Below are 15,350 nucleotides of genomic sequence, written 5' to 3' on the forward strand. Positions count from 1 at the left end.
AGAAGGAAATGAAGGGCTCAAATACTGAACTAGACTGTTGTTATTGTCGCGTGCCATCTCTGGATGGTTTTCAGAGGCAGTTATTATTAGCAAGGGAGGAGATTGTCTGTCCTTCTCCCATGCTGGTAATCGAGACTGTTGTTGCTTTTATGTGCCATCAAGGCGCTTGCAACTCAAAGCGACCTGACCCTGTGTACAACAGCCTACTGTACAACAACCCTGCCCTATCGTGCGTGGGCCAACCTTATTGTCTCTGACACACCAGCCCCCACCATCCTGGTGACGGAATCAATCCGTAGCCCACAAAACCCACAGCCTTTTAGAACCTGACACCAGGAGGATCAGACGGTGCCCAGCTCCCACTACAGACTGTCCTCACCAGGGACACAACAGAAAGTCTGAACAGAATGGGAGAAAAATGTAGGAAACTCAGATTCCTAAAAAAAGGCCCAGCCTACTGACCATATAGAGGCTCGAGGAACGCCTGTGACTAGAGCTAGCCATTGCACTTAGAATTGAAGCGGTTTCAGCTGGTAGGTTTTTAGCCAAATAAGAAATAGAGTGGTTAAGAAAGAACCATTATCTGTGTATGAATGAATGAATGAATAATTAAAAAAAAAAACCCAAAAAAAGAAAAAAAAAAAAAAGAAAGAACCATTATCACTCATCAGTAATGCATTTCCTTAAGTCATTAAATGAGACTCATAGTCAACCTTTACCCAAAAGCAAAGAGAAGTGGAGCTAAGAGGAGAAAGGAGGCCAGATCAATGGAAACGGGAGGTAAGTAGAGAACAATCTATGTATGAAAATTGTTAAACGGGAAGCTGACTTACAGCTTATTTAAAATACAGTATATTTTAACCTAAAACAATAAAATGCTAGGAAAAGAAATATATGACAAGATATCTAATCTCTTTCATAAACAGCAAAATGAAACTAAAATTGTAAGAACTCATTTTCAATTTACCAAATTGAAATGTAAAATTTTTATCATGCATTCTGTTCTTGGTGACCCAGTGGTAAGATGCTGCGCTGCAGTCCCAAAAGCACACAGTTCGAATCCACCAGCGCCTCTGTGGGAGAATGATTGGCAGTCTCCTCCTATGCTGTTTACTGCCTCTGAAAATTCACCGAAGAGTCAGCTATCAGTCACTTCTGGTTCGAAGGCTCCCAACACCAGGGAATAGTGCAGTCATGTTATTATTGGTGTATTCATATTGAAGGACAATTGGACAGTACCCACACACTTTGAGCATGTTGCTAGGAGGGACCAGTCCTTGGAGAAGGGCATTGTACTTGGAAGGGTGGAGGTACAGCCCAGAAGAGAAAGTCCCCAAATGAGATGGATTAACTCAGTGACTCTTGTAATGGGGGTGGGTATGTCAGAGACAGTGAGATTGGCTCAGGATAGAGTAGGCTTCAGAGCTAATATTTACAGGGTCACTGTGAGTTGTAGTCAACACATAACAGTAATGCTATTGAGAACTATGAAGGTGTAGTGTACAAAGGTGGTTAACCTAAAGCTGGTAGTTCGATTCCACCAGTCTCTCCACAGGAGAATGATTGGTGGTCTCTCCAATGAGATATAACATTGGACACTCAGGAGGGTCTGTCTTCAATAGTTGGAACTGACTTGAAGGTGGTGCATACATTTGGTTTTTCTCAAGGATTCTACAACTAATTGAAAAGTTGGTAGAGGGTGCCTCCATAAAAAGGCATGGTGGTGGCCTCTGAAGACCACATCTTTGAAGACCCCACGGTGTGCTTGACAAAACGGGGGCCCCTGGGAGTCAACGTTGATGAAACGGTAACCCGTTTGATTATCAAAATTGAAGAAGTGCATATGTATTTCCGTGGTACAAAGGGCTAAAGTAGAGCAACAGTTAAAGCTCTTGACTACTAACCAGAAGGTCATCAGTTAGAAATCACCTGCAACTCAATGGCAGAAAAAATGTGACGCTCTGCTTCTTTAATTATTTGTAGCCTTGGAAGCCTTGTGGGGCAGTTTTCTTCTGTCCTATAAAAGGTGCTGCAAGTCTGATCAACTAGAAAATAATTGACTGTCATTTGTTAAGCAAAAACTAGAGGGGGGAAAGTTTATTTATTAAGAGAACAGAGAAGAGCATTAAGACCACTGTTCAATAACATAGCTAAAAGTACAACGAGGTGGATTTGTATATACTATGGAATATCCAGACTGGAATGTTCAGTGCAAGAAAAGCTAGGTGTACATACAGCATCCTAGGGAGCTCCAGTGGCCTAGTGGGTAAGGAATTGTACTCCCAACCCAAAGGCAGACAGTTTGAATTCACCAGTTGCTCCATGGGAAAAAGATGGGCACCCTCCTCCCATGCAATTTACATTACAGCCTCTGTAAACCCCCTGGAGGGTCAGCTCTGGGTCAGTTTCGAGTCAGTATCGCACAACAAGGTTCAGACTGCTGACCTGTCAGTTCGCAGCCCAGTATTTAATACACTGTACCACCAGGCCCCTATGGAGTCATCTCAGAACATTTTAAATAACAGCTTAATGATAAAATTTGCAAGTTAATGTTAACTGAGGGAGCTAGAACACTTACTTGATAGGTGCTGTTTGAATCAAATTAAAGGATAAAATTTTCATATTACAATTAGTTTTGTAATACTCGCTAGTAATGCTCAGCACTTTTCATCTTCAAAGTGCTCTCCAGTATTAATTAACCCTACAACACTGGGACAAATGTGGGTCAGTGTCATTATCCCTATTTCTGCAGGTGGGGAAGTTGAGGCAGCGAAGTGAAGTTATTTGAAGTTGGTTGGTTACAGCAGGATTAGAAGGAGGACCTTTTTGGCTTTGAGCCCGGCACTCAGAGCAATGGGACCACACCTTTTTTCTTTCTTTTTTTTTTTTTAGCTGATTTAATCTTTGTGTTCTTGATAAAACATATTTGTTCCCATTAAACCAGATTGAGGTCATCTTTACCTCAAAATTTAAAAACAAGAACTTTGATTACTATGTAATCACTTGAACATTTTTTTCCCCCGTTCCAAAGCTTTATTGGTCCAATATTGTCCTAGTCTGTCTTCTTCATTGTGCCTAAATAGGAGCATTATCATGATTTCTAGCTTGAAAATTTCTGGTTTATTTTTCTTTTAGGACCTTATTTTATTCAAAGACTTTCCTCTCCATGAATTCCAAAACAGTTTTTGTATAGCCTTGGCTACTGTTCTTCAGTTACAGTTACCGGCTAGATATAACGACTCAGCTGTGTCTCTTATACCTTCAATTCCCACTGTGTCTAAAATCTAAACTCATTCCTTTTATAGACTAAACTTTTTCTAGGTATATTTCAATCCAGGCCCTTCTTTGGAAACTAGAATAAACCGGTGGGAACAAGCCTTGGTAAGGGGTTCCTGGGAACCAGGTGTGGCTCTCGTGACAAAGCTGAATCACAGTCTGAGAAAGAGCCAGAGTTTCAAATTGAGGGGCACGGCTCACATGTAGAGAGGAGTCTTCACATCCAGGTCAGTGAGTAGGAAAATTGATTGGTGTGGGCTGAGCAGTAGAGGGTTGTTTGGGACAAAAGGAGGGCACCGATTTCTTTTCTACCTGGCACCCAGAGATGGCAGTGAGCCATGTTCCAGGCAAATGCTGTTCTCCCTGCAACAATCAGATCCCCAGCCCTTAATGGGCATTCCTGATTCTTCCTTCTTTCTCACTGCCACTGGCCATCAGGCTCCCCGTAGACGGATTCATTTGTCAAAAGAAAAGTTTAATAAAAGACTGTTTTCATCCCAAATTACTCTTCATCAGCTTGTTTCAAGTCTTTTAGACTGAACCTGTGCTGTCAAACTGAAGGGCTATGATTCGAATTCACCACTTGCACCATGAGAGGATGGGCAGTGTCTTACCATGAGATTTACTGCCTCTGGAAACCCACTGGAGGGCCAGCTATGGTCAGTTCCAACTTGACAGGACATAGCAACAACATATTGAACATCAGTGTTATACATGTCACTTTATTACCTTTATAATGTGTTACTTTTGTCAGATACTAAACACACACACACACACACACACACACACAAAACAAAACAACAACAAAAAACCAAAAACGTCCCCAAGTAATTTTTCAACAATCCCGTTCTGTTATTACTGTTCATTAGGTAGTTTGAAGAATGCCTAACTTCTAAGTGTGATATTCAAAGACTGAATCTTGTGCTCAAAACCAGATTACTTGTTATTCTTCAGTTAAGCCTTGCATCTTTCTCCCTAATTCATGTTTTTGTATTTTGTTCTCTCTTTTGACTTCTCTTCCTCACAGAGTTGTTAAATACCCTGTACTTTGTAAGATCATTTATTTATTGGCAAACTAGAATATGTCCTGTCCACGCAGACACCCCGTTTATGCTACTAAATTTGCATTTAGCCCAGACTATTTCCTATTGTTGTTTTTGTAGCTTTTTTACAATGTCACACTTAACTATAAATTATTTGCTAGAAGAGGCAGAGTTTTAGAAATCATTCTTATGAGCCACAGTAAGATGCCATGTACATAAGGTGCCCCAAATATTTGTGATATCTAATGACTTATAGAAATACTGTAGGGCTTTCCGAGATACAAATGAACCAGCTTTCTCAGATGCCAGCTTTTGTTATAAAAAATGGATTCTATCCAAGCGTGAGACCTTTTTGTTATTAAATTTATCTACTCTTTTACACAAACTTTATCACTGCATACTTTTGCTTAGTGTTGTATATTTTCATATGCTTAATTAGGGTAACATTCCCTTGATTAAGTGTATGAGTATACATATGTATGCATACACAAATATTTATGTACTCAGTTGTTAGTGTCTATTGATGGCATTAGACAAGTTGCTATGGGAGAATGAATTGTTTTTTTAATTTGGACATTATCAAGTGAAGCAACCAGTGGTTTATCTTTTTAAGTTCATGCTATTTAGTTGTAGTGATTTTCTTACATATTTATTTAGTGCATAGATATTTATCAGAAAGTCTCTTGATAATAAATAGCAAATACCTAAGTTCACGTACAAGAGAATTTCCCTTGGGCCCTTTGAGGTATTTGCTTTTTCTTAAGATGCACACATTTTAAATGTCTTGTTGGTGCCATGGTACCTTTTATTTTTACCATAGCTATAGACATATTTTCTTTTTTGCTGTTTTGTTCTTCTCCTTTGTGTTTAAGGTTGTATTTGCCCTCAAGCTTCCTATATTTTCTCAAACAGTAAAAATAGCTGACTTTGGAAGCTAGGAAATGACACCGTTTATCCTGGCAAAGGATAAGAGTTTTGCAGAATTGTTTAGTAACTCACTCACTCATTGCCGTTGAGTCAGTTGACCCTCCAGCAGGTTTTCAGAAGCTTTAAATCGCGTAGGAGGAGACTGCTCATCTTTCTCCTGCATTTAGTAGCCAGTAATCTCTGACCCAAGACACAGTGTTTACTTTTCAAAAGAAGATTATCAAAGTATAATAAATCTTAATACCTTATTGCAGTTGTTTTTATTTGGCATGTTACTATCTCAAAATGTCTCCTCAGTAACAGTTTTTGTTAAGCCCAATAATTTAGAATCATTTACTGTAACTCATTTTGGAGGAAAGACTTAAACCTTGAAACTTTGCAAGAATATAAATGGAAAGCAAGAAGTGGCTTCTCAGTGTCCTTGTCTCTATTTTCAGAAGCCCAAATTTATGGTGTTGCAGGGTCTCTCCCACAAGAGAATAGTCATCTCAAAATTAGATTAAGCTTAGTTTAAATCATGCTTTTTATTCTCTATTGGGACAGAGTTTAATGAATGCCTTTAACATGTAAGACTGTCATCAGCCACCTTGTGAAATGCAAATAATTCTGTGAAAGTTACAAAGATGCTTACACATAAATGAAAAATGAAATTGTAGGAGATTTTGTCTTTTAGGGGGGTGGTTAGATGTTTTTCTTCTATTCCTTTCTTCTAGGTAATTCCTTTTCCTACTGAGTAAAGCAGGTTGCTGTCTGTATTTGTCATTCCTGGAGCCATTCATTCAGTCATTTATTCATTCTCCCCCTGTGTAGCTCCAGTCTGGCAGTTTCTGTTATTGTTCCTGCTGGAAGCCAAGGGCGTTGGGTTTTATTCCCCAGACACACGTATCCGGGCCCTGAGCGGCCTCGGTTGTCTTGACTGACTTTATGAGGCTCCCTGAATGACTTCATTACCTTCCTGATCCCTGTCCACCACCCCTTCTCAAGGCTCAGAACACAGCATTCTTCTGAAATTCTTCTCTTCCCTCCTTCAAAACAACTATTTGTGCTCTAATACAGTATTTGAATAATACAAGCTCCGTCTTGACTACTTCCTCCAGGCAGATTTTTAAAGCCAGGAAGCTGCTAGCATTCTTTTTCACTGGTGGCATTCTTGAGTAAGAAGCAAGATGTTTGAAAGTCTGAGTGCTTAAAAAAAAATCTGCACAGGGTATGAAGATGGCAGTGTGTCCTTAGGACAAAAGAGATGTTGATTTGGTCCCTTCCCAACCTGCCCTCCTAGCTGTTGTTACAGACTCTGTAGAGTTGTTTGACTTCTTTCACTCTCTTTAATTATGTGTAGTCTTAACTAGAAGAAACTTAAAGTTGAGAGGGAAAGAGGTAACTAACTCATACTCCACTATCTTTTGCACCTCTCCTCTTCGCTAATGTAGGACTCTTTGCAAAGCCCTCTTTTTAAATCACACACATTTCTGGAAGTCTGCAATGGTCACCTACCTGCCTTCCGTGTTGTTACAGATTGAATCAGTTAGTAGTGAACAAATGGACATTGCCCATTTCCTTTTCTTCCTGCCTTGCATGCCGCTTGCTAGCCTGCTCCCTCAGATGTAATTGCCCCCATGTCCTGGGCTGCATGAACTTGACTTCCATATCTGCTGTAGTTGGGGACTGAGCCTGACAGGTTTGGGGCCTTCCACCATGTACATCAATCCCATATGCTGGCCTCTGGACCTACTTTCACTATATAGCGACACTTATGGGACCTTCTCCACCCTTTGCAGTCATGGAGGTGACCTTTATTATGAAAAATGGAAAAACGCCTTACTTCCCCCTTGGCTTATATTCTTCAAGGGTAAAGACCATGCTGTACATCAGAGCGTTTTAAGAAATATCTTGTACTTCCCCACCCTCCAGCCCCATCTCTCACATCTTTCATTGCCTGTGGAACCAGACTTGAATCTTTGGACAGTGAGCTTAAAGAAAGTCTGAGTCATAGACACCACTCCGTATTGTCAGAATTTCACCTTGAGTCCAAATACAAAAGGTTGGGGCTCATTGCATGTATATTTACAAACACCATAATCTTTGGGGGGCTCAGGACTTTGAAACTTAATGGACAGTGAACCTATCAGATTTTCAAACTGCTTCCTAGAAATAGCTGCTGTAGATTTTAGATAAAATCACAATTAATTATTGGTTATTGTCATCATAGAAAATTTTTTGTTTTTAAAAAAAATTATTGAATGAACTTAAATTTAATAATAGAATTATAAGTACAATTTTCCTTTGAAATGTGAGTAAAAGTAGCTCTTTAGATTTTATCTATTAAACTTTCTATTTGATTTGCACAAGAAAACATTTTTATTTGATGATACCGAAAGCTCAACTTCAGGCAGGACTTTTCCAAATGATCATAAATTTTAATTGATGCTATGTGAATAAACACTAGGTTGAAGAATGAGATGTTTTAGAATACAAGTTGGTGATTTTTTTTTTTAGTTATTTTTAAAATTTCATTTTGTTATTAGTTTGCTTACAAAGTTCGTATGCGTTGTGCTTCACACTATTCTTCATTCACACTGTGCTTCATACCGTCATCCCCATGCCTTATGTTTTATAAAACTAATCACCATTGGACCTTGCCCATCATTACCCTGTCTTTTCAGCCGGATCCTTCCCATTTCCTTCACCTTCTTCCACTGACCAAACTGCCACCCTGTGGTGCCACCCCTACCTATCTCCACCCCTCTGCTCCCACTCCTTCCCCCCTTGGAGTTCTCATACACATTTTACTAGTTATCCTATTTTTATAATAATGTTCTTATGCAGTATTTGTCTTTATGAGACTGAGTTCGTTCACACAGCGTAATGCTCTTCAGTCTCTCCCAAAGTATGTAGCATTTTTCAAAATCATTGCTCCTGTGTGCTGCATTCCATTGTGAGAATGTACCACAATTTCTCAATCCTTTCAGTTGTGGTTGGACATTTGGGCTGCTTGCATGTTCCTGGGATGGTGAATAATACTGTTAACTGTTGGTGAGGATGTATTTGAGTGCTAATGGAAAGTCTCTTGGCTTGAGTCTACCCAAAGGGGCGCTGGAAGAAAGGACTGGCTGTCTAGCTCCAAAATACTCAGCCATTGTAAACCCCAAGGAGTACAGTGCTCCTGCGCCGGGGTCCACCTGACAACGGGTGTGTAATAGGGTCTGTATCTGAGCAGCTGTGGCTGTATTGTTCACATTGCTGTTTGAATTCTTAGCACACTGAGTTCTCCTCAGTTGACCATGCATCTCTTTCTTGGTGAAGTACAGAGGCCAAAATGTGAACTTGACAAAAAAAGACCAAAGGAATGTATACTATCTCAGAAATAATTTAGCATATCCCTATATGGATGCTCTGATCTGTGTAAGAGGGAGGTCTGGTGACTTAGTTCATGGCTGGTGACAGGTTGTGTTGTTAATCCAAAGGCTCTGAATCTACCAGCAGCTCCAAGAGAGAAATAGGGGCGGTCTCCTCCTGTTACAATATACAGCCTCAGAAACCCAGTCAGGGGTCAATATGAGTTGGAACCAAATGAATGACTGTGTGTGTGTGTGTGTGTGTGTGTGTGTGTGTGTGTGTGTGTGTGTGTCTGGTGTTCTAATGGTAGGAAGCTGTGACCAGCTTTTCTGCAGGGTAAAGATGGGCAGTCTCCTCCCATGCAGTTGATTGCCTTTGAGAACCCAACTCAGTGTCACACAAAAACTACAACAACAACCACAACAACAACCACATGCATAATATATTTACCGCCAGAAAAAGTATTTACCTAAACCAAAACCTATTGCTATTGAGTTGATTCTATCTCCTGTTGTTGTTGTTAAGTGCCATTGAGTTGACTACGACTCACAGTGACCGTATGAACAATGACTTTGAACGTTGCCTTGTCTTGAGCTAACCTCACTGTCTCCAGCATAACTAACCTCATTGCCACAGTCACTGTATCAGTCCATCTCATCCAAGGGTCATCTTCTCTTGTGTTGACCTTCTACCTTTCCAAGCATGATATCCTTCTCCAAGAACTGGGGACTCCTAACAACACGCGCAAAGTATGTGAGATGGAGTTTCAAATTCCTTGCCTTCAAGGAGCAACTTGGTTTCCTCTGTAGTATTTTCAATACTGTTGTCCAGTGCCACAGCTCACAGCTGTTCCTTTTCTGTCATCCCTAGCCATTGTCTTGCTCTCAGATGCATAGCAAGCAATTAAGAAGACCATGGATTCAATCAAGTGCATCTTTAGCATTCTGGAGAGGTCCCTGACAGAGATTTTCCCAGTGCAGGTCGTCTTTTGATTTTCTAACTGCTGGTACCCAGGATGCTAGTTGTGGATCCAAGCCAGATATTATCATTAACAAATTCAATCATTTATTCATCTATCATGCTGTTGTCTGTTGGCCTAGTGGTGAGGATTTTAGTTTTCTTGATGTTGAGACACAATCCAAATTGAAAACTGTAGTCCTTTGTCTTCTGCAGCAAGCACTTCAAGGCCTCCTCAGTTTTGACAAGCAAGATTGTGTCATTTGGATAATGTAGATTGTTAATGAGTTTTCCTTCAATCCTTGTGCCACATTTTCTTTCTTAAAGTTCAGTGTCTTGAATGATCTGTTTAGTTTATAAATGGAAAATGTATGGAGGAATGACACATGACTGAAACACTGTTTTCTTGATTTTGAATCATGCAGTATTTCCTTGTTCTGTTCAAGCAACAGCTTTTTGGTCTAGGTATAATTGTTATATGAGCACAGTCGGGTGTTCTGGGATTTCCGTTCTTCTCAACATTAGCCACAAATAGTGATCCACTCAGTCAAATGCCTTTGCATAGTAGACAAATAGACATCCTTCTGGTCCTCTCTGCTTTCAGCCAAGACTCATCTGACATTGGCATTGATATCTATAGTGCCATAGCCTCTTCTAAAACCAGTTTGTATTCCTGACAGTTCTCTATCCATGTACTGATCTGGTCATTTTTTGATAATCTTCTAGGATTTTGCTTGCATGTTATATTGTTTGATAATTTCCACATTCTTTTGGATCATTTTCTGAGAATGTGAATAAATACAAATCCCTTCCAGTCAGTTAGCCAGGTGTATATATCCTCCAGATTTCTTAGTACAACCTGGTGAGCACATCTAGGGCTGCACGTCTGTTGGTTGGAATATGTCAATTGGTATGCCATCAATTCCCAGGACTTATCTTTTGCAAATTTCATCAGAGCAGCTTGAACTTCTTCTTTTATTACCATTGGTTCTTGATCATATGCTACTTATTGAAAGAATTCTGTGTCAGCCAGTTGTTTTTCATGCAGTGAATTTGTGTACTCCTTCCATCTTCTTTGGATGCTTCCTAGATCATTGAAGATTCTGCCCATAGCATCTTTCAGTATTGCAACTTGAGGCCTGAATGTGTGTTCAGTTCCTTCAGCTTGAGAAATGCTGAGCAGTTCTTCTCTTATTATTTTCTGACTCCAGATCCTTACACATTTCATTAATAATACTTTTCTTTGTCTACCTGAGCTGCCCTTTGAAATGTTCTGTTCAGCTCTTTAACTTCATTTTCCCTCTTTATTTTGGGTTCTTGCAGTTCTAATAAATGTATTCAAAAATATATATCTAATAAATTTCTCTGAGTCTTTTCCGACATCCATTTTGGTCTTTTGTTGTTCTCTGTCTTTTGCTTTCTTCATGGATGATCTTTTTTTAAATAAAATTTTTATTTTAATTGTGATTTAAACAAAAAATTACAGAAAAAGTTAATTTTCATTCATTCATTCATTGTTGTACATTTTACCCCCTCTCTCTCCTTTCCCCCTTCCCAAGTTGACCTTTTTTTTAAATACTAGTTTATTTACAAAATTCTAATACATTATTCTTGAGAACAGATTCTTCCAATTTCCTTCACCACCCCCCATTGAGTTGTACAACCCCATTATTAATCTCACACCTGCACATCCTCATCTCTGCTTCCACCCTCCCCTCAAACTTGGATCCTCATACTCATTTTACAAAAATGGTTTTATACAATATTTGTCCTTGTAGGACTGAGTTAGTTCACTCAGCATAATGCTGTCCAGTCCCTCCCAAGTTAGGTAATAATTTACAAAATCATTGCTCCTGTGTGCTGTGTAGTATTCCATTGTATAAATGTACCATAATTTCTCAATCCATTTGATTGTGGTTGGACATCTGGGCTGTTTCCATGTTCTTGGATGGTGAATAATGCTGCTATGAACATTGGTGTACAAATCTCCATTTGTGCCTCAATTCTCATTTTCTCAGGCTGTATTTCAAGTAGTGGAATAGCTAGATCATATGGAATTTCTAAGTTCACCTTCTTGAGGAAGTGCCACATTGCCTTCCAGAGTGGTTCTGCCATTGTACAGTCCCACCAACGATGTATAAGAGTTCCTATCTTGCCACATCTTCTCCAACACTTATTACTTGCTGTCCTGTCAAACTTTGCCACTGCTACTGGAGTGAGATAGTATCTCATTTTGGTTTTGACTTGCCTCTTATTGCCAGTGATTTTGACTTGCCTCTTATTTTGAGCATTTCTTCATGTGTCTATTGGCCATTAGATTATCTTCCTCTGTGAAAATTCTATCCATGTCTTTTGTCCATTTTGTAATTGGGTTATCAGTCTTTTTCTTGTAGAGGCCCAAGAATATTCTGTAAACTTTCGTTATGAGTCTCTTGTTTGAGCTGGTATTATCAAATGTTTGTTGCCAGTCACCTTGTTGGGAAAAGTTTTTGATGTGTGAAGGGATTTCATCTTTAGAAGGACCTATTCATCAATTTATCCTCTTCAGGTTGTGCATTTCTGGCTGTATTTGGCAGTCTCTTTATACCACAGATTGGGGATTCTAAGCTTGATCCCATTTTGTCTTCTATGAACTTTGTGGTTTGGAGCTTTATTTCCAGGTCTCTGACCCACCTTTTGTTGATTTTTGTGCATGTTGCAAGATGTGGATCCTGTTTCAGCTTTTTCCAGGTGGAAGTCCAGTTTTGCCAGCCCCATTTATTGAAAAGGTTGGCATTTCTCCATTTGACAACTTTGATTTCCTTGTTGAATATTGGTTGACCATAGAGAGCTGGATCTATTTCTGGGTTCTCAATTCTGTTCCATTGGCCTATGTACCTGTCATTGTTCCAGTACCATGCTATTTTGGTTACTACTGCTGTGTTTTGAGGGCAGGGAGTGCTATTCCTCCAACCTCATTTTTGTTTCTCAGATGTATTTTCTCTATTCAGCATCTTTTGACTCTCCAAATAAATTTGACAATTTCTCTTTCAATCTCCTTGAAAAATGAACTTAGCATCTGGATTGGGATTTCATTGAATATGTAGATTGCTTTTGGTAAGACTGTCATTTTCACAATATTAAGTCTTCCTATCCATGAACAGAGCACATTTTTCCATTTCTTTAGGTCTTTTATTGTGTCTTACAGAAATGCTCTGTAGTTTTCTTTGTATAGAGCTTTTGTATCTCCTTGGTAACATCCCTCAGGTCATGTGGGCTTCATTCATTAGTGTCCAGTGCCTCAAACCTCTTCTTGAGATGATTTTTAGATTCAGGTAGGATAGACCCAAGGTCCTGTTTTGGTTGTTATGGATGTGTTTTAGTTTTCTTTAGGTTTAGTTTGAACTTGGTCTGTTCCACAGTCAGCACTGTCTTCATGTCATATTGAACTTTTCTAACTGTTTTCTCTGCAGATTTGTAATCATTCAGATTCCTGTATAATTCATTAGGTGAGGTCCATGTATATAGTTGCCTATTGTATTTTATCTAAAAGGTACTTGCAATGAATAAATCACTGATTGTACAAAATTCTATCATTCTATCTTCAGCCTCATTTCTGACACCAAGCCCATCGTTTTCAACTACTGGTTCTCAGCCTCTGCATTCCAGCCATCCACCACCACCACCACCATCATCATCATCATTAAATTTTGGTTGCATGCTCTATCAGTGTTTTACTGCAAAAGTTGATAGAAATCTACTTTCTTCTCTTTGACTTTGGTTGTTGATGCATAAATTTGAATGATCGTGGTATTAACAGGGCTTCTGTGTATCTGTATGGACCAAATCTTGTCACCTTGCACTTTAGGATGGATCTAGAAGTGATCTTTTTGACTATGTGTGCAATGTCCTTTTTAATTCCCAGCATAGTAGATCATAAGATTGTCTAAGTCAGAGATGCTGAGAATATTTCTCATCTTGACCCTAATATTTCTTTTTTAGAAACTGAAGTGTTTTTCTCACCCCAGCAATCTTAAAATCTAAAGATTACTAAGAAGAGCATTTCTTTTATGATCATTCTAAGAAAATGTCAGTATAGGCATTCTTCGGATTATACGTGAGATCTTTCCCTAACCATGCTCTTAAAAGTTTAAAGGTCCATAGGAACAGGTGTATAATTTTTTTTATTGGTGGCTTGGTGGTAAGAAGAATTGATGCCTTCAAGTTGTGGTGCTGGAGAAGAGTCTTGAACATACTGTGGACTGCTGAGAAGACAAATAGGTTTGTCTTGGAAAGATTGAAACCAAGTCTCTTCTAGGAGGCTAGGATTTTGAAGCTCTATCTTCTCTCCCCTAACTGAGCAATATTTTGTTTTATTGTATATAGGGTCTCTATGAGTTAATGGTTGGCTACCCAATGCAGACAGAGAGTGGGGTGGAGCTCCCCGATTAAAACAAGCTTGGAAGGAGGAGTGGCATCCACTTCCATAATAGCTTGCCTCCAGAAACCCTATGAACCTGGAGAGAGGATGAAAGGCACCCAGGCGTCGAGGACTCTCCTTCATAGGGTTGCTATGAGTTGCCTGCGACTCGACGGCACTTAACAACAACAACAATAACAATCTTCTCTCCCAGAAGGGACTGATCCTTGGAGAATGACATCATGCTTGGAAGGATGGAGGGACAGCATAGGAGAGGAAGACCCCAGATAAGATGGATTGATACAGTGACTGGGGCAATGGGGGTTGGTGTTTCGGAATTAGTGAAACGGACTCAGGACAGGGCATGCTTCAGAGCTGCTATACATAGGGTCGCTATGGGTTACATGTGTTTCTATGGCACATAATAACAATAAACAACAGTGGTAAGAAACTGCTGCAAACCCAAACACACACCATTTTAGTCTACAGCTGTTCTGCGAGAAAAAGATGGGCAATCTCCTCCCATACAATTAACTGTCTCTGAAAACCCACTGGAGGGTCAACTGTAGGTTGTTTCTGACCCCAGGCTACTCAGCAACCACCACATCACAAAAGAGGTATGCATGCAGCAAGTGAAGGTGATTTTGATGAAGGCTTTGTTGTCAGTGGCGTTTGGCTCAGTTAGGCCATAGTAAAAGTACACTTGCATACTCTGAAAGCAGGGCTTCCAGTGTGGTGGCACGGTGATTGCAGGTGGTGCTTTCAATGTGTGTAGCTCCCCACTGTCCTATCAGTAATCCAGCTTCGTGAGTTAGGCTTCTGAAAGGACTCGCTATACCTCTTCCACGTCTCCCAGCCCAGGGTTTCAGCTTGTCAGTTTCCCCATTTCAGTTACCGTGACAGGTCACTCGAATGCTAAATATCCTAGTATGCTCTCGTTTTCATTTTGTTGCCTATGGCAAGACCAGGTCAAAGCACTGCATTGAAGGGCAAATCAGAGTTACCTGCAAGCTGAGCATTCTTAACCTGGAACTGCCTGTGAATGAATTCCTGACCTGTTCCTCTCGGCCCCTTATGCATAACAAACCCATTGCAACTGGGTGGAGTCTGACTCATAGCGAACCTCCTTTGTGCCGCTGATCCTTATGGGATCAGATGTTCATGTTTCCCTGCTGGCTCATGGGTGAGTTTGAACCACTTACCTGTCACTTAGCAGCTTGATGTGTTACACACTGTGCTACCAGTTTTCCTGTATATATAAGCAGACAGGAGGACAACCTGTTGCCTTTAAGTTGAGTCTAACTCATCATGGCCTTCTACTGGATTTCTGAAGCTCTAATTCTTCACGGGACAGGGATGAGGCTGTGGTGGGAACTACCCATCTTTCTCCTACAGGCTGGGTTGTTGTTGTT

At 40.0% G+C, this 15,350-nt stretch overlaps 1 protein-coding gene across 1 annotated transcript in view; it reads left to right on the forward strand.

Moving 5' to 3' along the window:
- The first annotated feature begins 1,717 nt into the window (after positions 1–1,717).
- WDPCP (WD repeat containing planar cell polarity effector) overlaps positions 1,718–15,350 on the forward strand; it is a 317,353-nt gene continuing 303,720 nt past the window's right edge. The window contains exon 1 of the mRNA XM_006881030.1: positions 1,718–1,807. Coding sequence (XP_006881092.1) covers positions 1,718–1,807 — 90 coding nt within the window. The remainder of the gene's footprint in view (positions 1,808–15,350) is intronic.

Source organism: Elephantulus edwardii, unplaced genomic scaffold, assembly GCF_000299155.1.
Source record: "Elephantulus edwardii isolate Elephantulus edwardi_28Jun2011 unplaced genomic scaffold, EleEdw1.0 scaffold00011, whole genome shotgun sequence".
Lineage (NCBI taxonomy): Eukaryota > Metazoa > Chordata > Mammalia > Macroscelidea > Macroscelididae > Elephantulus > Elephantulus edwardii.